Source organism: Megascapheus bottae, chromosome 34 (genome assembly GCF_031878675.1).
Source record: "Megascapheus bottae isolate mThoBot1 chromosome 34, mThoBot2.hap1, whole genome shotgun sequence".
NCBI lineage: Eukaryota > Metazoa > Chordata > Mammalia > Rodentia > Geomyidae > Megascapheus > Megascapheus bottae.
The window spans coordinates 4,518,941-4,544,229 of NC_143542.1; the positions used below are offsets into that span (position 1 = coordinate 4,518,941).

Here is a 25,289-nt window from a genome sequence, read left to right on the forward strand (position 1 = left end):
GGGGGCCTGCGGGGGGGGGGAGGAGGGCGGGCGGACCACGTGACCCGCGCCCAGGAATGCGGTGACGTCACCGGGGGCGTGGCCGCCCCAAAATTGGGGAAGAAGGAGGAAGAAAAAAAAAGAAGCCAGGGAAAGTTTCTGGCCTCGGAGTTCCCGGCGGAGCGAGGGCCGGCGGGCGGGCGGGCGGGAGGGCCGTCCCGGAGCGGCCATGTCGGGGCCCACCTGGCTCCCCCCGAAGCAGCCGGAGCCCGCCAGGGCCCCGCCGGGGAGGGCGCTTCCCCGGGGCGCCCCCGGAGCAGGTAAGCCGCCCTCGCCCTCGGGGCGCGCGGGCGGGAGGCCGGGCCGGGAGGCCGGGGCTGCCCGTCCCGCGGGCCCCTCCGACGCCCGTCCCCTCCCCGCAGCGCTCCAGCCCCATCCCAGGGCCCAGCTCGGCCCCCTCCCGTCTGAGCAGTGTTACCAGCCCTGCGGGGGACCCGAGGAGCGGGGTGCGGCCTGGGCGGGGGCCCCCGGGGCCCCCCAGCAGCGTCTCCAGGTGAGCGCCGAGCGCGGGGTGGCCGGGGCGCGCGGGCCGCGGGGCGGACGGCACTCGGGTAACGCGCGTCCTCGCAGGGGCTCCCGCCCGACAGCAGGGCCGGCCTGCGCCCCGGGAGTCTGGATGCCGAGATCGACTCGCTGACCTGCATGCTGGCCGAGCTGGATGGGGGTCGCTGCCACGGTCCCCCGCGGCGCCCAGAGCGACAGGTGACGCCGCCCTGCCCGCCCTGCCCCGGCTTTGCTCCCTCCTCCGGCTCCGCGGTGGCTTCTGCCCTCCAGGAAAAACAGATAGGTCCTCCCTGGCCTTCAGCCAGACCTGGGGCGAGATCTGAGGATCAGGGTTCAAAGCCAGCCAGGGCGGGAAACCTGTGAGACTCTTCAATTAACTATTGGAAAATAATCAGAAGTAGAGCGATGGCTCTAAGAGTTAGAACACTAGCTTTGATGCTCAGGGACAGAGCCCAGACCCTGAGTTCACACCCTGGACCAGGATCGCCCCCCAAAACGCACACACACACACACACACACACACACACACACACACACACAGAATGGCCCCAGCTTCCCTGGGAAACTTGCCACACTGGCTTGAAAACTTTGCTCATAGCAGCTGCTTTGCATTTCTCCCCAGGCCTATGACCCTCTTCCACACCCTGCCTACCGCCCCGGCTCCCTGAAGTCCAATGGAGGGACTGGCCCATCCCCGCTGCTGCCAGCAACCCCTTATGGGGGCCCCACTCCAGCCTCCTATGCTACCGCCAGCACCCCAGCGGGGCCTGCCTTCCCAGTGCAAGTGAAAGTAGCTCAACCCGTGAGAGGCTGTGGCCCCCCCAGGCGAGGGGCTCCGCAGGCCTCTGGGCCGGTCTTGGGCCCACATTTCCCTCTCCCAGGCCGAGGTGACGTCTGGGGGCTTGGCTACAGGAATCACCGTGAGCCAGGTCCAGGAAGCAAAGAGGAAGGTACCAGAGTCTCAGGCCATGTAGGAGGAGGAAGAGGAGGCGGGCATGGGCATCAGGTAAGTCTGGGCATGGGGGGGGGGTGGGGCTGGCTTGGCATTGTCAGAAACAAGAAAAGATTGTTTGGGTGGGGGAACTGGAGGAGGGCTTAAGATCCTGTCTAGTTGGTGGGTCTTGAACTCAAGGTCTAGGCACTATCCCCCATCTCTTTTGCTCAAGACTAGTTCTCTACCACTTGAAGCCACTTCTCTACTTCTGGTTTTCTGGTGGTTAATTGGAGAACCTCATGGGTAGGCGTGGTGGCTCATACCTGTAATCCTAGCTACTCAGGAGGTTGAGACCTGAGGATAACAGTTCAAAGCCAGTCTGGCCAGGAAAGTCCACAAGACTCTTTACATCCAATTAGCCACCAGAAAACTGGAAGTCGAGATCAAAGTGGTAGAGTGCTAGCTTTGGGACAGTGCCAAAGCCCTGAGTTCAAGCCCCATGACTGACCACCCTCCTCCCCCCACAAAAAAAAAAAAAGAAAGAAAGAAAAGAAAAAGAAGCCGGGCGCAGTGGCTCACGCCTGTAATCCTAGCTACTCAGGAGGCTGAGATCTGAGGATCGTGGTTCAAAGCCAGCCCAGGCACTAAAGACCAAGGGACACTTATCTCCAAATAACCACTAGAAAATGGAAAGTAGTGCTGTGGCTCAAGGGGTAGGGTGGTAACCTTGAGTTGAAGAGCTCAGGGACAGTGCCTGGGCCCAGGGGAAGGATGGTAGCCTAGAGCTAAAGCATTCAGGGACAGCGCCCAGGCCCAGAGTCCAAGTCCAGAGAGAGAGAGAGAATGAGAATCATGGACTTTGCTGCCTGAGCTGGCTTTGAACTGTGATCCTTCTATCTCCACCTCCTCAGTAGCTAAGATGACAGATGCGACGCTACAAGGTCCTGTTACTTATTTTTGTGCCTGTCCCTAGGGCTTGAACTCAGAACCTGGGCACTGTCCCTTAGCTTTTGTGCTAACACTCTACCACTTGAGCCCCAGAGCCATTTCTGGCTTTTTTGGTGGTTCATTGGAGATAAGCATTCACGGGCTGCTCTGTCCAAGCTGACTTGAAACCACCATCCTCAGATCTCAGCCTCTTGAGTAGCCAGGATGAGAGGCGGGAGCCACCAAGTCTTGGTTTTGGAGTAGAGTCAGAGGTCAAGGGGCCGGGGGGTTCAGAGAGAGGAGCTGCTCACTGGCGGGCCCCTGGGCAGACTTGCCTGGCCACCCCTGAGGGATTTTTAGGGAAGCCACATCCCTATTGATGGTCTCACTCTCCAGGGCCCACTGAGCCAGCTTCCAGAGGAGGAGCTGGAGAGACTCACAAAGAAGCTGGTGCAGGACATGAGCCACCCACCCTCTGGGGAATATTTCGGTGAGTCGGCGTGGTGGGCATGAGGGGTGGGGCCCTGCTGCCCTGGCTCTGCGGGCTGATCTTGCCCTTTCCTGTCCCCAGGTCGGTGTGGAGGCTGTGGAGAAGTCGTGGTAGGGGATGGGGCTGGGGTGGTGGCCCTGGATCGGGTCTTCCATGTTGGCTGTTTCGTGTGTTCAACGTGCCGGGCTCAGCTCCGAGGCCAGCATTTCTACGCTGTGGAGAGGAGGGCCTATTGCGAGGGCTGTTATGTGGTCAGTGGTTGGATGGGTGGGGGCACAAAGGGTTTCTTCCAGGGGGGACCCAGATAGACAAAGGCCAAAGGAGCAAAGAGGGCTGGAAGGGAGAGGTGGGGAGGAAATAAGCAGCTAAAAGCTGGGCACTGACGGCTCACACCTGGATTCCTGGCTGGATTCCCAGCTTGGACGGGAAAGTTTCTAGGAGCAAACGGGCCAGGCACTAGTGATTTGTATAGCAGCTCAGCTATGTGGAGCTTCTTTGGGAAGCTGTCGGGCTGGGCTGTGAATGGACCCATGTGCCTGGGCAGGGCAGAGGGTACAGAAGGCAGATGGCAGGGCAGGTGGATGGGCACTCCCCTCTCACCTTCCTGTCTTCTTTCTCAACAGGCTACCTTGGAGAAATGTTCCACGTGTTCCCAGCCTATCCTGGACAGGATTCTCCGTGCCATGGGCAAGGCCTACCACCCCGGCTGTTTCACCTGCGTGGTATGCCACCGCAGCCTGGATGGCATTCCCTTCACCGTGGATGCCACCAGCCAGATCCACTGCATTGAAGACTTCCACAGGTCCTGCCGGGGGCCTCACCTGCTCTCACAATGTCTCATTTCCTTTCTCTTTTTATTTTTGTCAGTCCTGGGCTTGAGCTCAGGACCTGAGCACTGTCCTTGGATTGTCTCGAGGCTACCACTTGAGCCACAGCACCACTTTTCTGTGTATGTGGTACTGAGGAATCAAATCCAGAGCTTCGTGCATTCTAGGCAAGCACTCTACCACTAGGCCACAGTCCTGGCCCGATTTTTTTCCTTCCTTCCTTCCTTCCTTCCTTCTATTACTTGAGCCATTATGCTATGCCCACAATCCTTTTCACTTTCTTTTTGTGTATGTGTGGTGCCAGTCCTTGGGTTTGAACTCAGGGCCTGGGCACTGTCCCTGAGCCTTTTTGTTCAAGGCTGGCTCTCCACCACTTGAGCTGTAGCTCTACTTGTGGCCAACTGTAGATAAGAAGCTCCCACACTTGCCTGCCCAGCCTGCCTTTTGAACCATGATCCTCAGATCTCAGCTGAGTAATTAGAATTATAGGCATGAGCAGGTGCTGGTGGCTCATGCCTATAATCCTAGCTACTCTGGAGGCTGAGATATGAGGATTGCTGTTCAAAGCCAGCCCGGGCAGGAAAGTCAGACTTACCTCCAATTAACTACCAGAAAACTGGAACTGGCACCGTGGCTCAAGAGGTTTAGTGCTAGCCTTGAGTTGAAGAGCTTTTCTTTTTTTCCTGCCTATGCTTTAATCCTGTATTAATCTCTTGTAGCTGGTATCATAGGCTTGCACTACCTTATCTAGCTTTTTGGCTGAGATGAGTGAGGGCGTCTCAGGAACTTCTCTGCTTAAGCTAGTCTAGAACAGTGATCCTCCTGACTGCTGCCTCACATGCAGTTGGGATTGTAGATGGAGACTGTATTTCACCTGTCTATCATGTCCCAATGGCACCTCTCGTTTTCAGTCCCTGATCCGCTATCCCCCTACCTCCTCTCTTTGGGCCCTTATACTCTCAGTTGGCCTTTTCTGATCAAATCTGGTGCTTTTCTGTTTGAGTCACATTTCCTCGTCCAGCTTCTTGCTAGTTCATTGGAGGTAAGAGACTCAGGGTTTTTTTTGTTGTTGTTTGTTTTCCTGCCTTAGCTGGTTTTTGAGCTGAGATCATCAGATCCCAGCTTCCTGAGTAGCGTCCGCTCTGATATGACATCACTATCTTTGTGATGGTCCAAGATGTCACATTCTGCCCCCCCCTCCCATCTCCTCAGGGCTCTGCTGTGGGTCCCTGCCACTGTGGAGCCTCACACTTTCCTTGCTTCCCTTCTGTACCCCAGGAAGTTTGCCCCAAGATGCTCTGTGTGTGGTAGAGCCATCATGCCTGAGCCAGGTCAAGAGGAGACGGTGAGAATTGTGGCTCTGGACCGCAGTTTTCACATTGGCTGTTACAAGTGTGAGGTGAGAGGAGGCTGGGGGTCAGAGCGAGGTGTACAGGGCCTGGAGTTCGGGAATGGCACGGGTGGAAAGCTTGTCGCTTCTCGCCACAGGAGTGTGGGCTGCTGCTGTCCTCGGAGGGCGAGTGTCAGGGCTGCTACCCGCTGGACGGACACATTCTTTGCAAGGCCTGCAGTGCCTGGCGCATCCAGGAGCTGTCAGCCACGGTCACCACAGACTGCTGAGCCTCCAGGGAGCACTGCTGCCCCATCTGGCTGTCACCCTTCCTGACAGCTACCAGTACAGTGTGTCTCTCCTTCTCCACTCATGAAATAATAACCCCTCAAGTGTTTACAAGACTCCTCTCAGCTGAACTCAATGGATACTGTTACAGTCTGCCAGATTGCAGACTTCTCAAATGATGGAAGCAAGATCATGACTTCAGTCTTCTTAGCTCTGGCCTTTTAAAATTTTGTTCTGGTGTTACATATTGTTTCTGTCATTCAGTACTGGGGATGAATAAACCCAAGGTTCTCTACTTTTTTTTTTTTTTTTTAAATCAGTTGTGGGGTTTGAACTCAGGTTTTGGGCACTGTTCCTGAACTCTTTAAATGCTCAAGACTAGCACTCTTCCACTTTGAGACACAGCACCACTTCTGGTTTTCTGCTGGATAACTGAAGATAAGAATCTCACAGACTTGTTGCTAGCTACTCTGGAGGCTGAGATCTGAGGATCAAGGTTCTAAGCCAGCCTGGGCACAAAGGGACCTGAGACTCTTATCTCCAATTAACCTCTAGAGAATGAGAAGTGGGGTTTGGCTCAAGGGTAGGGCGTAGCCTTGAGCTGAAGAGCTCAGGGACAGCGCCCAGGCCGAATTCAAGCCCCATGACCCACACTAACTAATACCTGCTTAGGCCAGCTTTGAGCCCCAATCCTCAAATCTCACAGCCAAGGGATGTGGTGTTACCCTGAGACACTCAGCCCCAGGCTGCAGACGCCCCTGTGGCTCAGGCCTGGACCCCACGGCCTGTCATGAGAGCACTGCTAGTCCCCGCATGCACACCGGGCACTCTGGGTTTTGCAAATAGGTGCGGTGCCAATAAAGCCTGGTTGTCATCCCCGCCACTCAGGAGGCTGAGATCTGGGGGAGGGGGGGGTTGCAGAAGTGACGCTGTGGCTGGAGGCAGTGACCTGCCAGCCTTGGGCCTCCAGGCCCTGAGTTGAAACAACAAGTCGCTGGTTTCCTGAACGGGGTAGAAAATGGAGGGAAGGAGTCGTGTTCTTTCTTTGTGTGTGGGTGGGGGGGTCCTGGGGCTTGAACTCAGCCTGGGCGCCGCCCCTGAGCCAAGCCCGGGTGCCCGGGCTGGCTCTGCACCTCGACGCCCGGATCTCAGCCTCCTGAGTGGCTGGGCTGACAGGCGCGGGCCGTGGCGCCCCGCCTTCCTCCTCCTCCTCCTTAAATACGGGACCCCGCGCCCGGAGGAGGCGGCGATCGCTTCCAGGCGCGCGGCCCCGGACGCACACGGGCAGGAGAAGAGAGGACGGGGTGCGCTCGACCTCCGAGGGAAAGAGCGCCCAGGATCGCGAGAACTCGCTGCCGGCCTCGCGAGATCCTGTCCCCGCCGGGCTCCCGTCGTTCCGTTCTCAAGCGCGCGAGACTCCGTGGCCCCGCCCCTTCCGGCCGCCCCTCGCGCGCGCGCTTCCCTCCTTTTCTTCCTGCGGGCCTCGCGCGCCCGGGCTCGCAGTGGGAGTCGTCCGTGCGGCCTCGCCGTCGTTGCGGCCACGCCGTGGTGCGGCCTCGCCGTCGCGCGCGCGTCGCTGGGTCTCCGCCGGCCCTGTGCCCGCCCCCTCGGCGGCTCCCCGCCCTCGAGGGTGCCCGGAGACACGCCCGCCCGCCAGCGCGCGGGGCTAACGGCCGCCCCGGGCGGGGGAGGGGCAGCGGGCCGCGCGGGCGGGCGCGGCGGGGCCTCCCGGAGCCCGGAACCCCGACCCCCACCCCCCCGAGCCCTGAGTCCGCCACCGGCCGCCGCCGACTGCTAGGTCCCCGGGCCCCCAGGCCTCTGCAGACCGCGCCATGGGGGACAGCGACGACGAGTACGACCGGCGGCGCAGGGACAAGTTCAGGCGAGAGCGCAGCGACTACGACCGGTCCCGGGAGAGAGACGAGCGCCGGCGAGGCGACGACTGGAACGACAGGTACCGAGCACGCCGCCCCCCTCGTCCCCCACCCCCGGCCGGGTCGCGCCCCGCCTCGCCGGCTCGGTGCCTGCGTGGGGTCGGCACGGGGCAGTGCCCCGCAGCCGCTCCGGGCCTCGGGGAAAGAAGGAGCCTGCGGGATCCGTTTCTGAAACGTCCTTCATCTTCAAGCGGTAGAAGTACGAGTTCGGGGGGTCCCCCTACGACTCCGCACGGGCGCGGAACGTCCTCATCTTGTTTTCGGCCGACACGAGGTTTCTAGAACACAAAAAAGTTGGTGCCTTTCCCTGGCCAGACGGGATTTCGTTTCTTGTCATTGTTTTGCCCAACGTCTCGGGGACACAACGCACGCGCACGCGCACACACACACACAGGCCCCCAGTACTGTGGTTTGAATTCAGGGCTTTGTTCTGGCTCTGCTTTTTCACTATAGGCTGGGACTCTGCTTATTATCACTTGGGCTTTCTGGCAGCTTATTAGAGACGAAGAGATCAGACTTTTCCTGATCCTGTTGGCTGCAGACTGATAGCATCAGTTATCCTCTTGGGTAGCCAGGATTGCAGGCTTGAGTCTGTAGGTAGATATAACGGAGTCGTAGATGGATATAACCCCTGTCATAGTGTGGTGCTGAGGATGGAACCAGAGCCCTTTTGCATGCTGCACAAGGTACATGCAGTTACATCCCACTGTCCACCTAGCCAGTGCCAGGAGGAAAGAAGTGTGCAGAAGGCATGCATTTTCTCTATGTGGACTACTTTGGAGTGGGGAGTTAGAAGTACTTTTTTCTAAGCCATAGGGTCTTGACTGTTTTCACACACCTCACTTCTTTTTTCTTTTTCTTTCTTTTTTTTGGCCAGTCCTGGGGCTTAAACTCAGGGCCTGAGCACTGTTCTTGAGCTTTCTCAAGGCTAACGCCACTTGAGCCATAGCCGCTCCAGCTTTTTCTGTGTATGTGGTACTGAGGAATAGAACCCTGAACCCAGGTCTTGGTGCGTGATAGGCAAGCATTCTACTACTAGGTCACACCCCTGTTTCTTTGGGGAGAGTCCTCAGTGTTTTTTGCTGGTGATGACTCAGAATATTTCCAGTGAAAGCCTGTAGCAGTTTCTCAGTGCTTGAAGACTTCTGATGAGATAAGTAGAACACTAATCCCTACTGTGTAATTTGATGCTGTTCACAGAGTAAGGTAGAACGGTGGCTAGTACGAGATGTCACTGGTGCAGTTTTAGGTTCAACTGTTTTTCAAGTCTTCAGAAAATAAATGATGTCAACAAATTAAATGTAGGGCTGTCTTCTGTAACGGAAAACTTTTTTTCTTAGATGCTAGTGCAGGGGCTTTAGTCCTGAGCTGTTACCCTGAGCTGCTTTTACTCAAGATTAGTGCTCTATCATTTGAACCATAGCTCTGCGTGTCACTTCTTTTTGAGGAAGAGTGGTGGTTAATTGGTGATGAGAGCTTTTCCTGCCTGGGCTGGCTTTGCACCTTTATCCTCAAATCTTAGCCTGCTAAATTGCTAAGATTACAGGTGTGAGCCACTAGCCCCCATCATGGCAGGCTTTGAAGCAATTTATAAAATTACAGAAACAAAACAGTTCAGCTTGAAGTCATGTAACTTGGATCGACTCATATTTTAAGATGAATAGGTAAGATTTTGTCCTAATTTGGAGTACAGTAAATATGGATAGCATGATTTGCTACTGTTTAGGTCCAGTCTTAAGCAGTTTCTGAGTGGGGCTGTGTGCTTGCCTCACGTGGGTGAGGGGCGATGAGGCTGCTGCCCACTGCTCTGCCAGGAGAAGCTAGAGTGTTGAATAGTGTTATTTGCTGCCATTTTAGCTCATGTTGCTTGGGGTGGATGGCTTGAGAGCACGGAAGGGGGGAATAGCACAGCTGACAGGGCCAGTACAGGTGCTGTCCAGAGAGGTGGGGGGGGAGGCGAGGCTGTGATGGGAAGTGGCAGGGGGTCAGGGCCGAGCTGGTGGGAGCTGGCTCAGGCTGTTTTAGTGTGCATGCTCTCCCACCAGAGCCACGTGGGCTGTGCTCGGTTGCTGCGTTTTCAGTTGTGGGGCTGAGGTCTGGTGGCCGGGGACAGGCTAAGGAGCTGCTTGTGTACACGGGTTTGCTGCAGAGCCCAATCTCCCCAGTCCTCCCTCAGCCTCCTGGGGCTGAGACACCCCCCCGCCCCCCGCCCTCCGACTCAGCTATAGTGATAATTACTGCCCCTGCCCCTCCTCAGGGAGTGGGACCGAGGCCGGGAGCGCCGCAGTCGGGGTGAATATCGAGACTACGACCGGAATCGGCGGGAGCGGTTCTCTCCCCCACGCCACGAGCTCAGCCCACCACAGAAGCGCATGCGGCGAGACTGGTGAGGGCGCCTGGCCTCTATGCTTCCCTCCCTCCACCCAAAGCTGCCTCCCCTCCACCCCGCATTCCTTGGTCCCCTCAGGCCTGACGCTGGAGGCTGCAGGCCTGCCTCCTCTGCCCTTGCTGTGTACTTTCCTGACCTTTGTGTTCCTCACCCCCAGGGATGAGCACAGCTCTGACCCTTACCACAGTGGCTATGAGATGCCATATGCTGGGGGGGGTGGGGGCCCGACCTATGGCCCCCCTCAGCCCTGGGGCCACCCGGATGTCCACATCATGCAGCACCACGTACTGCCTATCCAGGCCAGGTAAAGACCGGGGCTCTGGGCACGGGGACCTGCTTGCCAGGCTTGCGAACTGGAGCCAGGGAGTGGGGTGGGCACAAGTGCCCCCTCCCCCCCACTGACTCCCGCCCGCTGCCTGCAGGCTGGGCAGCATTGCCGAGATCGACCTGGGCGTGCCACCGCCGGTGATGAAGAGCTTCAAGGAGTTTCTGCTCTCCCTGGATGACTCTGTGGATGAGACGGAAGCGGTGAAGCGCTACAACGACTACAAGCTGGACTTCCGCAGGCAGCAGATGCAGGACTTCTTCCTGGCTCACAAAGACGAGGAGTGGTGAGCACTCTCCTCCTGGGTCACCTTCGCCTACCCCTGCTGCAGCCCTGTCCGCCTCCCTCCCCCAGTCCTGGACTTCCTGCGGGAGGGGGCGGGGGCAGCATTGGCTGATGGGTCTCCTTGCTTCAGTGACTGCCCTGGCCCCCATGCCATCTCCCTTCTCCACTGTCCTCACTGAGACACCTCCAGGCGCTGGCCCCTTGGGGCAGCAGGCAGTCTGCCTCTCACCTGCTGGTACTGGGCCATCTCTGATCGCCAGGACCTGTTTGCTGTGGCATCCTCCCAACGGCAACCAGTGAATCCAGACAAGAAAAGCAAAGATCTCAGGGCCGTTTGACAGAAAAAGAAAACGTTTTTTTTTTCTTTTGTGGATGTTTTAATTTTAATCAACCATCTTTTCCCCCCTTCCTGCTCCTCCTCCTCATCCTCTTTCTGCTCCTCCTCCTTGAAAAGAGCCAGAACTGGGAACTACACCCGCTCATCGACGGAGCTCGGAGCAAACCCACCTCCACCCCCACCATACCCAGCCCAAACATGAGCCCCTGGGCCCCGGCCAGGCAGACAGGCAGGGCGCTGCTGTGCACAATGCAGCAGCTTAGCTGAATGTGATCACTTAGGCAGTCAGTCAGTCAGGGCCCCCACCGCGCAGTCCCGCGGGGCTGGGGCGTCTGGGCCGGGAGTCCCAGCCAGGAGCCAGCCGGCGCCCGCTCGCCAGCCAGCATGGGCCCTGGGCGCCACTAGTTAAATCTTGAGCTCTGTTTGACCAAGCAGCCAAGGTAAAGATCGTGGAGGTGACGCCTGCGGCCTTCCTTTCCTCTCTCAACTGTGGTTCTGTTCTGTCCTCCTGTCCCCTCTCTGCTCACTCTGTGTGTCTGTCTGGATCTCTCACATTCCTGTTGTTCTCTCTGGCCCCTGCTCCTGTTCTGCCTAACCCTTCTCTGTTGTTTATTCTGTTTGGTCTTTTTGATTTTCCTTTCGTTTTAAATCTGTGGGTCTTTTCACACTTCCCCATTCCTCTTTTTCTTATGCTTCTGGTATCCCAACACTCTGCACCGATGCCTCAGTCCATTTTTCACCCTCCACCTTGACCTAGCAGCCTTCTCTTCTCTGTGGGCAGTCCCCAAGGCTCTGGGCACTTCTGTCTTTCCTGTCCCTTTACCTCTTGCTTATCTTCCCAAGGGGAAGGCACTCTGCCTTTGGTTTTCTATCCAGTATACTTCAGGTTTCCTTCGGTCTCCACCTGGGTGGAGGGAGCTGGCGGGAGCACCTCTGGTGACTGTAGTGGGGTTGGCTAGGAGAGGGGGTTCTCTGGGGCCTGTTGTTTCCTTGCTTTTCGAGCTCTGGGGGACCACAACTTTCCTGTCGGTGCTCCCCAGAGGTTGGCCCACCCTGTGGTTGTTTGTCTTCCCTCACCCAGATTCTTAGCTCCTGGTTTTCTCCCAGATCACTTCGGAGCACAACCTGTGGTTCCCTTTGGGGTGTGGGGTGGTTCTAATGCACCCCTCTCCCCTAATCTCTGCTTTTATGGTCTTTTGTGGGTGTGAGAGGATGGGACCTTTGCTTTGCCTTTCCTTTCCTGGGCCCCTCCCCACAACCTGGCCTGGGCCTCTGGTGACTGCTGCCTTTGCCTCCTGCTTCCTTCCTAGGTTTCGGTCTAAGTACCACCCAGATGAGGTAGGAAAACGTCGGCAGGAGGCCCGGGGGGGCCTGCAGAACCGGCTGAGGGTCTTCCTGTCCCTCATGGAGACTGGCTGGTTTGATCATCTCCTTCTGGATATAGACAAGGCCGATGCCATTGTGAAGATGCTGGATGCAGGTAAAGTGCTCCCCAGACTTTGCCTGTGGGTTGGTGAGATAGATCCTGGGATTATGACCATACCTGTCTTTGTTGGCAGCTGTGATTAAGATGGAAGGAGGCACAGAGAACGATCTGCGTATCCTGGAGCAGGAGGAGGAGGAGGAGCAGGCCGGAAAGCCCGGAGAGCCCAACAAAAAGGAGGAAGGCCGCTCAGGCCCAGGCCTGGGGGACGGAGAGCGCAAGGCCAATGAGAAGGATGATAAGAAAGAGGATGGCAAACAGGTGGTCTGATGGCTCCAAGGAGCAGGAGCTGGGCTTACTGGGTGGCAGGAGGGGAACCTCCCAAAGGCAGGTCCAGTGACTGTCTCCACTTATAGGCGGAAAATGACAATTCAAGTGATGACAAAACTAAGAAGTCTGAAGGGGATGGAGACGAGGAGAAGAAAGAAGACTCTGAGAAGGAAGCCAAAAAGGTAATGATCTGGTTGCTTGCATCCGGGGCCAGCATTTGGGGGCCAGGCCATGGAAAAAGCCTAACACTGCCCACTGTTATGGCGCCGCAGAGCAAGAAGCGGAACCGGAAGCACAGTGGTGGCGACAGCTTTGATGAGGGCAGCGTGTCCGAGTCCGAGTCCGAGTCCGAGAATGGCCAGGCAGAGGAGGAAAAGGAGGAGGCCGGTGAGTCTCTGTGCTGCGTGGGCTGGGGAAGGGAGGATGTGGAGCTGTGTCCATGGCCCAGTGCCAGCTTCCGAGCCGCCACTGAACACATACCACTTTGTTCATGCACAGAAGATGCCGTCAAGGAGAAGGAGAAGCCTAAGGAAGAGGAGAAGGAGAAACCCAAGGATGCGGCGGGGCTGGAGTGCAAGCCCCGGCCGCTGCACAAGACCTGCTCCCTCTTCATGCGCAATATCGCGCCCAACATCTCCCGGGCAGAGATCACGTCTGTGAGTGGGGAAGAGGTCCTGTGGGCAGGGGTCCACTCCCATCACCCCACATTTGGAGAGGGTCCTTGGGCAATACTGTTGTTAAGCTCATCAGCTTTTGCTTGACCCAGCATGGAAAATTAAATGGCATTTTGCATGGAAGCCTGGGGTTCAAGAAAGCCCAAGAAAAAGAAAAGAGCCGGGCACTGGCCGCTCACACCTGTAATCCCAGCTACTCAGGAGGCTGAGATTTGAGGATCATGGCTCAAAACCAGCCTGGCTCCAAGTCCATGAGACTTTTTTTTTTTTTTTTTTTGCCAGTTCTGGGACTTGAACACATTTTGCTCAAGGCTAGCACTCTACCACTTGAGTCACAGCACCACTCCCGGCATTTTCTGTCTGTGTATGTGGTACCTAGAAATTGAATCCAGGGCTTTCTGCATGCTAGCCAAGCACTCTACCACCAGGCCCAGCCCCAAGTCCATGAGAGTCCAGTTAACCACTAGACAACCAGAGTTGGTGCTGTGGCTCCAAGTGGTAGAGCACTATCCTTGAACTGAAGAGCTTGGACAGTGCCCAGGTCCAGAGTTCAAGCCCCACGATCATCAAAAAAAGAGGGCGAAAAAGAAACCGTTTCTTCAGGGTTCCGAGGGCGGTGCGGATGGGAGGAGGAGGTTGGTTCTGGAATCACTCATGGCTGATGTGCTTCCTTCCTCAAAGCTGTGTAAGAGGTACCCGGGCTTTATGCGTGTGGCCCTGTCTGAGCCGCAGCCGGAAAGGAGGTGAGACTGGACACTGGTGCTGAGGGAAGGTGTGGGGGGGGTGTGGGGGGGTGGCCCGCAGGACTGTGCTCACGTCCCTTCCTCACCCAGGTTTTTCCGACGTGGTTGGGTGACCTTTGACCGCAGTGTTAACATTAAGGAGATCTGCTGGAACCTGCAGAACATTCGAGTAAGTGCTGGCTGGGCGGCGTGTGGCCCGGCCTCTCCTGTCCCTGCCGAGGCCTGCTGGCACGGACGGAGCTCTGCTCCCGGGCAGGTGGTCAGCTTCGTGCCCTGTGTTCCTCTAGCTCCGGGAGTGCGAGCTGAGCCCCGGTGTAAACAGGGACCTGACCCGGCGCGTCCGCAACATCAATGGCATCACCCAGCACAAGCAGATCGTGCGCAATGACATCAAGCTGGCCGCCAAGCTGATCCACACGCTGGATGACAGGACGCAGCTCTGGGCCTCGGAGCCCAGCACACCTCCACCGCCATCTCTGCCCACAGTCAGTCTCCTGGGACACGACCTGTCCTCCCTGTCTTGTCTGGGTGGCGGGGGGGGGGGGGGGGGGGGGGGGGAGGGGAACCACACACCACTGTAGACTCTGTGCCTTAAATGCAGGGCTCGGGTTGCCTAGCCCGAGGGCTCTGCCTCAGCTCCCTGTCTCGTCACCAGAGTCTGCCCTCGCAAAACCCAATCCTGAAGAACATCACTGACTACTTGATAGAGGAGGTTAGTGCTGAGGAGGAGGAGCTGCTGGGCAGCAGCGGGGGGGCCCCCCCGGAGGAGCCGCCCAAGGAAGGGAACCCAGCTGAGATAAACGTGGAGCGTGATGAGAAGCTGATCAAGGTACCAGCCGTGGTCCCGCATGGGGCGTGTGAAGCTTGGCAGGAGGGTTGGCGGGGTGGTGACAGGCTTCTCGTGTCCTGTAGGTTTTGGACAAGCTGCTCCTCTACCTGCGCATTGTGCATTCCCTGGACTACTACAACACCTGCGAGTACCCCAATGAGGATGAGATGCCCAACCGCTGTGGCATCATCCACGTGCGGGGACCCATGCCTCCCAACCGCATCAGTCATGGAGAGGGTGAGCTCCCGTCCCCACACCAACCTCCTTTCTGCTGGCTAGTCCCCCGCTCCCTCCGCCAACCTGCTTTCTGTTTTCCAATCCAGTGCTGGAGTGGCAGAAGACCTTTGAGGAGAAGCTGACTCCTCTGCTGAGCGTGCGGGAATCCCTTTCAGAGGAGGAGGCCCAGAAGATGGGGCGCAAAGACCCCGAACAGGAAGTGGAAAAGTTTGTCACCTCCAACACCCAGGAGCTGGGCAAGGATAAGTGGCTATGTCCTCTCAGTGGCAAGAAATTCAAGGTCTGGGATGCCTGGGAGAATTGGTGGGCTCGATGGTGGTGTGGGAGGAGGAGGGGCTGCGGGGCCTTCTGGGTGGGGTATGGGAGCGGGAAACCCACATGGTTTGCCCTGGACCGACCCTCCCCTTTGCACCCAGGGTCCAGAGTTTGTGCGCAAACACATCTTCAACAAGCATGCCGAGAAGATTGAGGAAGTGAAAAAGGAGGTGGCGTTTTTTAACAACTTCCTCACGGATGCCAAGCGCCCCGCTCTCCCTGAGATCAAGCCAGCTCAGCCTCCTGGCCCTGCCCAGAGTAAGATACGATCCATGGGGGGCTGGCAGGCTTCCCCAGCCTATGTTAACTGTGCTGTGCATCCATCCATCCATCCCCCCCACGCAGTAATTCATGTCCCTGTCCATGTTGTACTCCCCCCAGGCCTGACCCCGGGACTCCCCTACCCACACCAGACACCCCAGGGCCTGATGCCTTATGGCCAGCCCCGGCCTCCCATCTTGGGCTATGGAGGTACGTTCGGGAGGGAGGTGGAAGGGGCTTGGTGGTTGTGTGAAAGGGGACTTGGAGGAAGGGGCTGAGCAAGGCTGTGGGTGAGCTGTGGCTTTCTCCTAACAGGAGCCGTGCGGCCTGCAGTCCCCACAGGAGGGCCTCCGTATCCCCACGCTCCCTATGGTGCTGGCCGCGGGAACTATGACGCCTTCCGAGGCCAGGGAGGTTACCCTGGAAAACCTCGCAACAGGTGAGCAGAGCCCAGATGTCTGTCTTTGCCTCCTTCACACTCGGGGGCCCTCACTCATCTGCCTCTCAAACCTCACAGGATGGTTCGAGGAGACCCCAGGGCCATTGTGGAGTACCGGGACCTGGACGCCCCTGATGATGTGGATTTCTTTTGAGCCCCCTCCCCTACTAGTGTTAGTCTATACTGTGACCACCTCGTCCCATCCGCCGAGAACTTTTTGTACGTTAGCATTACTGCCAATAAAAGCACTTCAAGTAGTGATTCCGCGTCCTGCGCCACCTTCCCTGATCAGCCCAAAGGCCTGGGCCTGCTGGGCCCACTTTATTACTGACCGGGAAGGGTGGGCTCTGTGGGGAGGGCAGAGTAGGAGCACGTGAGGGCGCTTCAGTCCTGGGCCCAGGCCCTCAGTCCAGGGGTGGGGGTGGCTTCTCCGGGCTCCGGCTGGTCAGGCACAGGTTGTAGAAGGAGTGGGGGTCAAAGGCTGTGCTCACCTCTCTCCAGGCCACCCACCCGCCAGCCTGTAGATCACTGGGGCTTTTCGGGGTGCCCCAGTAGTGCGGGTCTAGTATCAGCGCGTAGGCCTGGGCGTCGGGCCCCAGGCAGACTCCCAGCAGGGCCTTGGAGCGGGCGTCCGCGTCCCCTCCCACCATCACGGGGCCCCCGCCTCCGGAGAAGTGGGCGTAGAGCCTCTCCAGCTCTCCTCGAAGCCCAGCCCCGCGGGGCACGTGGCACAGGCGCCCCACGGGGCCCCCGAAGTGGTCCAGGCAGAGGCTGGCTTCCACACAGCCGATCCAGCTCTGGGAGCCGCAGAAGCCCGGGGGCTTGTCGCCCATGGCCTCCAGGGCGGCCTGCACGGCGTCCAGCCCGGGCACGCCGGCCGGGCGGCCCTCGGGCCAGGAGCACAGCGTCTGCAGCGTGCGGTAGCCGCAGCCCCAGCCGCGGTCGTCCAGGCCGTCGCAGCCGTAGTGGTAGTAGAGGTAGTGGCCCGACAGGAGGGCCACGCGCGCGGGGCCGCCGCTCGGCGGGGCCAGGCCCCGGTGGACGTCCCGCAGCGGCGCGGCGGCGCCCATGCGATCGGAGGCTCTGGGCTCGGGCGGTGGAGACCGGCGCAGGGCCGGGAGTGGAGGGAATGGCGCTCGCCGACCCGGGAGGAGCTCGCCGACCCGCCGAGCCGGCGCTCCCGCCATGCGCAGCTGCAGCGCGCCACTGCGCAGGCGCGGGCTCCGCGGGTGGGCGGGGCGGCTGCCTGTGCGCCTGCGCTCTGCGCGCTTCCCCACCCTCCGCGCCCCCCTCCCTCCTCGCCGGTGCCCTGCCCGGTTCCCAGTCGCGCACGCGCCGTGGCTCTAACAGTTTATTGGCAGCCCGGTGGGGCGAAGGCACCGCGGGGGAGGGAGCTCGGCCCGGGACATGCAGAGGGCGGGAGCCCGGGGTTGGGCGGGGCGGCGCGGCCTGGGCCTGGAGGGCTACAGCCCAGACCGTCAATAAATAGAGTATGTACAGCCGGCGTCCTCACAGGTCCGAGCAGCGGTCCTGCTTGCTGTAATGGTCGAACTGGTTCTTCCAGTGCACCATGTAGGAGCTCCAGCGGTGGAACTCGGCCTTCCACTGGCGCTCCGCCTCGTCCAGCGTGTCTGCGGCCGGCGGGGGGGTCGGGAAGAGAAGGCGCGGGGCGGTTAGACCCCCGCGGGGCGCAGCGCGGGGCCGAGCGCGGGGTTCCCGGCCGCCCGCGCCCCGCCCCGGCTCCCTCCCGTACCGGTGGCGCTGAGCAGCTTGGGGAGGAAGCGGTTCCAGAAGGCGCAGGCCTGGGCGCGCAGCCCGCGCCGCACCTCCAGCGGCCGCAGGCCCAGGCCCGCGTACTGCTGCGCGCCCGGCGTGTAGGGCGGCCACGCCGCGGCCTGGGGGTCCCCGGCGTCGTTGGGGTCCCTGCGGGAGGAGAGGGAACGCTCAGCCCCGCCCCTGGGCCCTGCCCCCCGGGGGATGGAGGTGCGGCGGGGAGGGGGGGGCGCCCTTCACCGCGGGGTCTCCTCTCCTGCCGCCCATCTCGGTCCCTTCTCTCTCTTCCTCTCCTTCCTTGGTGTTTCACCTTGGTCTTTTTATTCTTCCTCCCGCTTTTCTTTTCTTTTTTAAATCCCCAGGGCTAAAGGTGTAGCTTGAAGCAATTGAATTCCTATCTAACAAGTGCATAACTCCTTTGAGTTCAAACCCCAGTGCCAACAAAAACTTAAAAAAGCTTCAGCGGAGCCCTTACAGTGTAAACCAGGTGCTGTCTGGTCCCTCTAGACATCGCCCTTATTTGGGGTGATATCCATCTGACGCTGCCTTTATCAGTCCCCTTTTTGGACAAGGCCGGCTCAGTCGGTGTGGATGTGGGTAGAGAATGACCAACACTTCATTCAGCTGCACACCCACTCCTAACTACAGCTCCACACACACTGTGTGTGTGTGTGTGTGTGTCTCTCTCTCTTTCTCTCTTTTTTTTTGCCAGTCCCGGGACTTGAACTCAGGGCCTGGGCACTGTCGTTGGACACTTTTTTTTCTTTGCTCAAGGTTGGTGCTCTGCCACTGGAGTCACAGCACCACTTCCGGCCTTTCTGTGTACGTGGTACTGAGGAATCACACTCAGCGTTCCATGAATGCTAGGTGAACACTCTACCACTAGGCCACACTCCCAGCCCCCCCCACACACCTCTTTTGGTCCCGGGGTTGTGAACTCAGGACCTAGGCACTGTCCCTCATCTTTCCTGTCCAAGGCTAATGCCCTACCACTTGAGCCACAGTTCCACTTTTGACTTCTTGCTTGTTATTCAGAGATAAAGAGTCCCAGGGACTTCAAACCTTAATCCTCAAATCTCGGCCTCCTGAATAGCTAGGACTGATTAGACTCTTTTCATTTGCCTCTTCTCTTGCCTTCCTCCATCTCCTCTTCCTCCTCCACCTCTCTTCTCCCTTGCTCCTGGGGACAGAACCCAGGTCCCCCAGGTACTGGGAGATTTCCACTAAGGCCATTCCTGTCTTTTCAGGATTCTCCATCCTGCCTTCCTGGTTCTCATTTCTCGGTTCCCTGCTTTCTTTCCTTTGTAGAATCTTTCTTTGTCTTCTCTGCCTCTCTCCAAGGGCTGCCCCTGCCCGCCCTGGGACTCCGAGTGCTGCTGACCCTGTGCGGGCAAAGTTGGTCCAGTATCTCATCAGCCGCTGGGCAAAGACTCTCTCCTCTATGGTGTAGTTCAGCGCAGGGTCCAAGGGGAGCCCAAAGATGAACTCTATCTCATAGCCGTGGGGCACCCCCATCCAAGGAGGCCAGCTCAGCGTAGAGGCACGGTGCTCGAAGACGTAGGCATAGACGCGGGCCCCTTGGGCAGCCAGCCGCCCAGCCAGCTGGGCCACGGGGCACACGACGTTGTGGTCTCCCACGATAGCACTCATGGCTTCCCTCAGGTGAGTCGGATCTTCGGGGTTCAGCCAGTCTGTGTAATGCAGGACCACAGCCTCCGCTGCCAGGTCACTCGCTTGAGGGACCCCGACCCGCACCCCAGCCAGGAACTGGGCCCGGTTGATGAGAGATTCGTTGTCTTTGCTGAAACCTGGGGCCCCATAAACCAGAAAATAGGAGCCTTCATCTTTCACCACCCCCACCAGCACCTGGGGGTTAAGGACAGGATGGGAAGTGTGGGGGCACAGACAGACAGACAGACAAGTAGACAGACAGACACAGAGCCAGAGAGATGAAGTTATAGCCCTGGGACCGTGGAGGCAGAGAACGCATCAGGGGAGGGATGGGGAGAAAAAGAGAAAATATACCCATAGGTCCCTCCTGGCCCCCCCCCCCACTCTGAGACTTTTTTGGGGGAGTGGGAGTGGCCCTGGGGCTCTTAAGCCTGAACCTCTGAGAAGGGCTCTGGAGGGGTCCCTGGGGCGAGGGGAAGGGTTGGGTGAGACCCAGAGGAGCCAGTCGCGCCCCCCCCCACCCCAGTCACCTGCAGGCCGTGGAAGTCTCCGGTGGTGGTCAGGGCCTCGGGGGTGTCACTGAGGAAGTCCCCATCCACCACGGGCACGAAGGAGAAGCGGAAGATGCTTTCTTGAGGTAACACGTGCCACTCGTGGTCCACCAGGTCCTGAGCGGGCCGCGTGCGCAGGCAGGCCACCAGCTCCGTGTCGTTGGCGCCGGCGCCCCCGGGGGGACAGCCCAGCAGGCGGGCCAGCAGCGTAGCCCTGCGCCGCGCCTCGCCGGCCCCCACGGTGGCCCAGGGCCCGTTGGGGGTCCCGCTCTGCAGGATGGCCCGGTGGAAGAGCGCCCGGCTGGGCGGGGACAGCAGGTGCAGGCCCACCGACGCCGCGCCCGCGCTCTCCCCGAACAGGGTCACCGACGCGGGGTCCCCCCCGAAGGCCGCCACGTTCTCCCGCACCCACTGCAGAGCCAGCCTCTGGTCCAGCAGGCCCACGTTGCCCGGGGCCTCGCGGCTGCCGGGCAGGGCCAGGAACCCGAAGCTGCCCACGCGGTAGTTCATGGACACGAGCACGGCGCCCTCGGCGCGCGCCAGGAAGCGGCCGTCGTACACGTCCAGCGAGGAGGCCCCGCTGTAGAAGCCGCCGCCGTAGATCCACACGAGCACGGGCGCGGGCGCCGCGGGCCGCGGGGACGGCGTCCACACGTTCAGGTACAGGCAGTCCTCGCTCAGCGCGCGGTTGGGGTTCCACATCTCCGTGCCCTCGAAACCGGGGTACAGGGTGTCCACGTACTGGTAGCAGACGTTCTGGAAGGCCGTGGCGTCCAGCACCCCGGGCCACGGCCGCTTGGGCTCGGGCGGCAGGAAGCGCCGGGGCCCCACAGGTGGCTCGGCGAAGGGGACGCCCAGGAAGGCGGAGACCGGGCCCCCCGGCGCCGTCAGGCGGATGCCCCGCAGCCGGCCTCCGCGGACCGTCACCAGCAGCTCGGGGTCCTCGCGGCCCTCCACCCCGCGCCCTCCTCCCAGGAGCGGGGCGAGGAGGAGGAGGAGCAGGAGCAGGAGGCGAGGCCGGGAGCGCGCTCGCGGGGGACTCCACGGGGGCCGCATGGCTGCCGGGCGTCTGCCGGGGAGAGAAGGCCGGTGAAGGCAGGCTGCGGACAGCCAGCGGGGAGCGGAGGGCACGCCCGGGGTTATGGTGGGGCTGCAGCCGGGGTGGAGCAGGCTGCGGGGATGCAGAAGGAGCGAGGGAGGCGGGGAGGGACCGGCCGGGGCCGGGGCGCAGGCAGCAGGGGACCGAGCAGACGTGCCAGCGCACGCACGCACACACACACACGCGGGGCGCCCCCCTTACCCCCCCCCCCCGGCTCTGCGGCGGGCGTGCGGAGCCTGGGGCAGCGGGAGTCCGAGGTGTGGCAACTCTAGGTCCTGGGGCACCCCAAAACCTTCCCACCCCACACGCGGCCACGCCCTGCGCGCGCTCGGCCGCCGCCAGGCGCGTTGGTACCTGCCAGTCCCCGTCCGCCGCGCCGCGCCCCTCCTCCCCCCGGCCAGGGCCGCCGCCGCCGGCAGGGGGCGGTGGAGGCCGAGGCGAGGACGCGATCCCCGCCCTGCGGCCCCGGGGCTGGGGCGGGGGTCGGGGACGCTCGGGCATCGCCGGGGCTTGAAGGGCGGGCCAGGACGCCCGTGTGCCCGAGCTCCGGAGATCCCCGTCTGCGGGGGGGGGGGGGAGGGCCGCTATTTTGGGGGCGACAGCTGCTGCGGTTCCGGCATCTCCAGCCAAGGGATCAACATTCCCCGGGTCGGAACTCCCCGTCTCCGGGCGGGCGGCGCCCCTCGCCCCCCCACCCCCCACCTCCCAGGCCCCGCGCCTCGGGCCGGGGACAGCGCTGGAGGTGAACCAGGAAACCCGAGCGGGGGCTAATTATAGCTCGGGGCTTCCGCCAGCCCCCCTGCCCAAACACCGGGCGGGCGCGCCGGGGCGGGAGGGGGTCTCGGCCGGCGGGGCGCGGCGGGGCGCGCGCGTGCGGGGCTCAGCCGGGCGCCAGAAGCCTGCACCGTGTGGGTGCAGCTCCAGGCCCAGGGAGTCTTCCTGCAGCCGCAGACTGGGGGGGGGCGCTCGGGGGTCCCCACGGGGGTCCCAGTGGCGGTGAGTGCGCAGCCGGCGGCGGCGGCGGTGCGGAGAGGCGGCGGGGACGGGGAGGCCGCGGGGCGCCCGGTTTGGGGGCGCACGTCGCTCTCGGATTGCTCGTCCTCCGGGACGCGCGGAGCGATCGCCGGCCCGGGCAGGGTCCCGGTGCCGCGGGGGACTCACCTGAGGCCGGGCCGGGCCGCGCCGGGCCGCGCCGGGAGCTGCAGGCGGCCGGTGTTCCCGGCGCAGGCGGAGCCGACTGTGACAGCCGCCGCCTCCGCCCCCCGCGCACGCCCCGGGCCGCAGCGCCCCCGCCCCGCCCCCGCCCCGCCCCGGCCCGCCCCCTTCCCCCGCCCGGGACCCCGGACCCCGACGCGCCCCAGGTGACCCACGCCGACGGACGGACGCGCAGACGCGCAGGGCCGAACGAGGCCCCGAGGCCGAGCGGCGGCGGCGGCGGCGGGGCCGACCCCACGCGACCCGCCGACCCCGCACCCCGCCGCGGCCACTCCGACGTCCGGGGACGGACTCGCCCTGCCTGAGAGCTTTAGCTGGGGCCGGGGCCGTGCGCGTCGGCGTCGGCCAGGACGCGGCCCAAGTCCGGGGGGGCTGCGCCCTCCGGCGGGCGAGAGGACGTGGGGCGCCCTGCGGGTGCGGGACACCTGCGGGGACCCGGGTGACGCGGGGACACGAGAGGGAAGACCCAGGAGGCAGCACGCGCCGGGCGGCGGGGCCCGGCCGCACCCCGCCCGCCCCGCCCCGTCCCCGCGGGGGGCTGGCGCCGGCTGCGGGACGGGGGACACGGGACACGGGCGCCGTCCCCCGCGTCCGGAGGGCCATGACATCACCGGGCCGGGCTGTCATTGGCCACCACGGCCAGCGGCTCGGCCCCGGCGCCCCTGGGCTCGGCGTGGGGGTCACGCGGGACGGCGTGGCCGCGGAGGCGCCGGGGCCCAGGCCGGGGCGATGCGGTCTCCGGAGCCCCGGGGGAGGCGGAGCCCGGTGCGTGGCGACCCCGCCCGGCTCGGCCGGCTCGGGGTCTGGGAAGCGGGCGGCGGGGTCCGCGGGCGTCCGGAGTCCCAGGCCGCGCGGTTCCGGGCTCTGACCCCGCGCCTCGCGCCCCGCACCGGACACCCGCCTCGCCCGCGGCTCCCCGGCCGCCTGCGCCGCGCCGCCGCCAGGTGGAGCCAAAGGCGGGCGCCCGGCCTCGGAGGTCGGGGCGGGGGCGCAGAGCCGGCCCTGTCCGGCCCCGCGGCTGCTGCGGCCCGAGGGAGGCGCGGAAAGTCGGAAGGGCTGGGCAGCGGGTCCCGGCGGGGTCCGGAGGGTCGTCAGGCGCCGTGAGGACCAGGGCCGCGGGGCGCCAGCTGCCCCCGAGGCGGAGGCCGGCGGGCGGAGGTTCGAAGCCAGCCCGGGAAGGGAAAGCGGGAGGAGGAGGCGCCCTGCCCTGGGACGGAGACACGGCGCGGCCGGCCCTGGCTCCGGCTCCCTCCAGTTGGCTGAAAGACTCCCGGAATCCCTTCACCCTCTGCCCGGGCCTCGGTTCCCCATTGGCCCCGCCACGGACTGGGTCTGTCGTGGGGGCCGCGAGACGTGGAGGTTGGTGGAGGTGTGTGCACCTGTGCGTGGGTACACACACGCGCATGCACCGTGCACGCATACGCACGCACACACACTCGTGCACACTCACACTCACATACATGCACACGCGCTCGTGCACGCTCACACTCACATACATGCACACGCGCTCGTGCACGCTCACACTCACATACATGCACACGCACTCATGCACACTCACACTCACATACATGCACACGCACTCATGCACACTCACACTCATACATGCACACGCACTCATGCACACTCACACTCACATACATGCACACACTCGTGCACACTCACATACATGCACACGCACTCGTGCACACTCACACTCACATACATGCACACGCGCTCGTGCACACTCACACTCACATACATGCACACGCGCTCGTACACGCTCACACTCACATACATGCACACGCGCTCGTGCACACTCACACTCACATACCTGCACACACACTCGTGCACACTCACACTCACATACATGCACAGGCGCTCGTGCACGCTCACACTCACATACATGCACACGCGCTCGTGCACGCTCACACTCACATACATGCACACGCACTCATGCACGCTCACACTCACATACATGCACACGCACTCATGCACACTCACGCGTGCCCGCACACTCACACATATGCACATACATGCACACACACGTACACACTCACATGCGCGTGAGCTCCTGCTTGAACTCTGCGCCTCTGCTTGTCCCTGACCTTTTTAGCTCAAGGCTGGCGCTCTACCATTGGAGTCACAGGTCCACCCCTGGGTTTCTGGAAAGTCCCCAGGACTTGGAAGCACCATCCTTAGATCTCAGCCTCTTTATAGCAGGGATTGTAGGTATGAACCACCAGCACCTGGCTGGGTGAAAGTCTGCATTCCTTTTTTTTTTCCCCAGTCCTGGGCTTGAGCTCAGGGCCTGAGCACTATCCTTGGGTTTTCTCAAGGCTAGAGCTCTACCACTTGAGCCTCAGCACCACTTCCAGCTTTTTTTCTATGTATGTGGTACCGAGGAATCGAACCCAGGTCTTTGTGCATGCTGGGCAAGCACTCCCGGCCTTGAAGTCTGCATTCCTTCTAATTCTTCTTTTTGAAAGAGTCTTTCTCTGTGTTGCCAGGCAGGCCTTGATCTCACCATCTTCCTACCTCGGCCACCAGAATTCTGGGATTCCAGGCATGTGCCACCACACCTGGCTCTGACACTTGCATTCTTAGCAAGGGCTCAGGGCGTCCCAGGAGGGGGCCCTTGGAGACTACAGAAGAGAATTGTTGCACAGTATAGTCAGGGGAGTCCAGGGCTGCCCTCCCCGCAGGTCACAGGCTGCTGAGACCAACAGCGGGGCTGTGGTAGTAGAACCAGCCAGGACATCAGGTGGCTCAGAATTTCACCTTGGTCATGAAAACCGAGAATTTCAACCCTTTGTCAATGGAGTGTGTGTGTGTGTGTGTGCGCGCGCGCGCGCGCGCGCGCGCGTATCAACTAAAGGGCACCATGGGTACAGGGGAGGAACAGTGTCCCAGAGAGGGCTGTGGGGGGCCCTGGGAAGGTGAGAGGAAGGGGGAAGGATCCTGGATAGGGTTTGACAGTTCTAGGGGGCGACCCGAAACTGGCTCATGCCCTTGTCTGTCCTGGGGTTAGGCCCGTCTGTTGGGCTGTCCCTAGGTCAATGGGGAAACTGACCACCTCTCTCTCTGGTGACCCTTTCTTGTGTGCCCTGAGTCAAGTTGTTCTAACATTTAGGGCTGGGGTGT

General features: G+C 61.4%; 4 protein-coding genes across 8 annotated transcripts; 2 read left to right on the top strand and 2 right to left on the bottom strand.

Moving 5' to 3' along the window:
* The first annotated feature begins 26 nt into the window (after positions 1-26).
* Trip6 (thyroid hormone receptor interactor 6) lies at positions 27-5,634 on the top strand. Its single transcript, XM_090324054.1, has 9 exons — positions 27-299; positions 402-532; positions 610-741; positions 1,166-1,549; positions 2,801-2,894; positions 2,976-3,145; positions 3,518-3,696; positions 5,000-5,120; positions 5,210-5,634. The coding sequence occupies exons 1-9, from the start codon at positions 209-211 to the stop codon at positions 5,339-5,341; spliced, it is 1,434 nt and encodes a 477-aa protein (XP_090180180.1). The 5' UTR covers positions 27-208; the 3' UTR covers positions 5,342-5,634.
* A 1,451-nt stretch (positions 5,635-7,085) lies between these two features.
* On the top strand, positions 7,086-16,121 carry Srrt (serrate, RNA effector molecule). Of its 5 annotated transcripts, none has more exons than XM_090324192.1 (19): positions 7,086-7,293; positions 9,531-9,659; positions 9,820-9,966; positions 10,085-10,273; positions 11,920-12,089; positions 12,169-12,353; positions 12,449-12,544; positions 12,635-12,749; positions 12,861-13,018; positions 13,718-13,779; positions 13,870-13,948; positions 14,067-14,264; positions 14,435-14,608; positions 14,692-14,845; positions 14,932-15,125; positions 15,262-15,418; positions 15,526-15,631; positions 15,737-15,860; positions 15,939-16,121. In XM_090324192.1, exons 1-18 carry the CDS (start codon positions 7,172-7,174, stop codon positions 15,813-15,815), a joined length of 2,514 nt encoding a protein of 837 aa, XP_090180318.1. In that variant the 5' UTR covers positions 7,086-7,171; the 3' UTR covers positions 15,816-15,860; positions 15,939-16,121. The 5 variants fall into 5 exon arrangements, with proteins under 5 accessions (XP_090180318.1, XP_090180314.1, XP_090180316.1 ...); XM_090324188.1 differs by having other exon boundaries at positions 15,530-15,631; XM_090324190.1 differs by having other exon boundaries at positions 15,542-15,631.
* Ufsp1 (UFM1 specific peptidase 1) lies at positions 16,115-17,038 on the bottom strand. The gene has a single exon (XM_090324194.1). The coding sequence runs from the start codon at positions 16,928-16,930 to the stop codon at positions 16,265-16,267; it is 666 nt and encodes a 221-aa protein (XP_090180320.1). The 5' UTR covers positions 16,931-17,038; the 3' UTR covers positions 16,115-16,264.
* A 165-nt stretch (positions 17,039-17,203) lies between these two features.
* Positions 17,204-22,186, bottom strand: Ache (acetylcholinesterase (Yt blood group)). Its single transcript, XM_090324193.1, has 5 exons — positions 22,116-22,186; positions 19,835-20,924; positions 19,015-19,499; positions 17,614-17,783; positions 17,204-17,491 (listed from the first exon to the last, which is right to left on the bottom strand). The coding sequence occupies exons 2-5, from the start codon at positions 20,909-20,911 to the stop codon at positions 17,370-17,372; spliced, it is 1,854 nt and encodes a 617-aa protein (XP_090180319.1). The 5' UTR covers positions 20,912-20,924; positions 22,116-22,186; the 3' UTR covers positions 17,204-17,369.
* Positions 22,187-25,289: the final 3,103 nt, after the last annotated feature.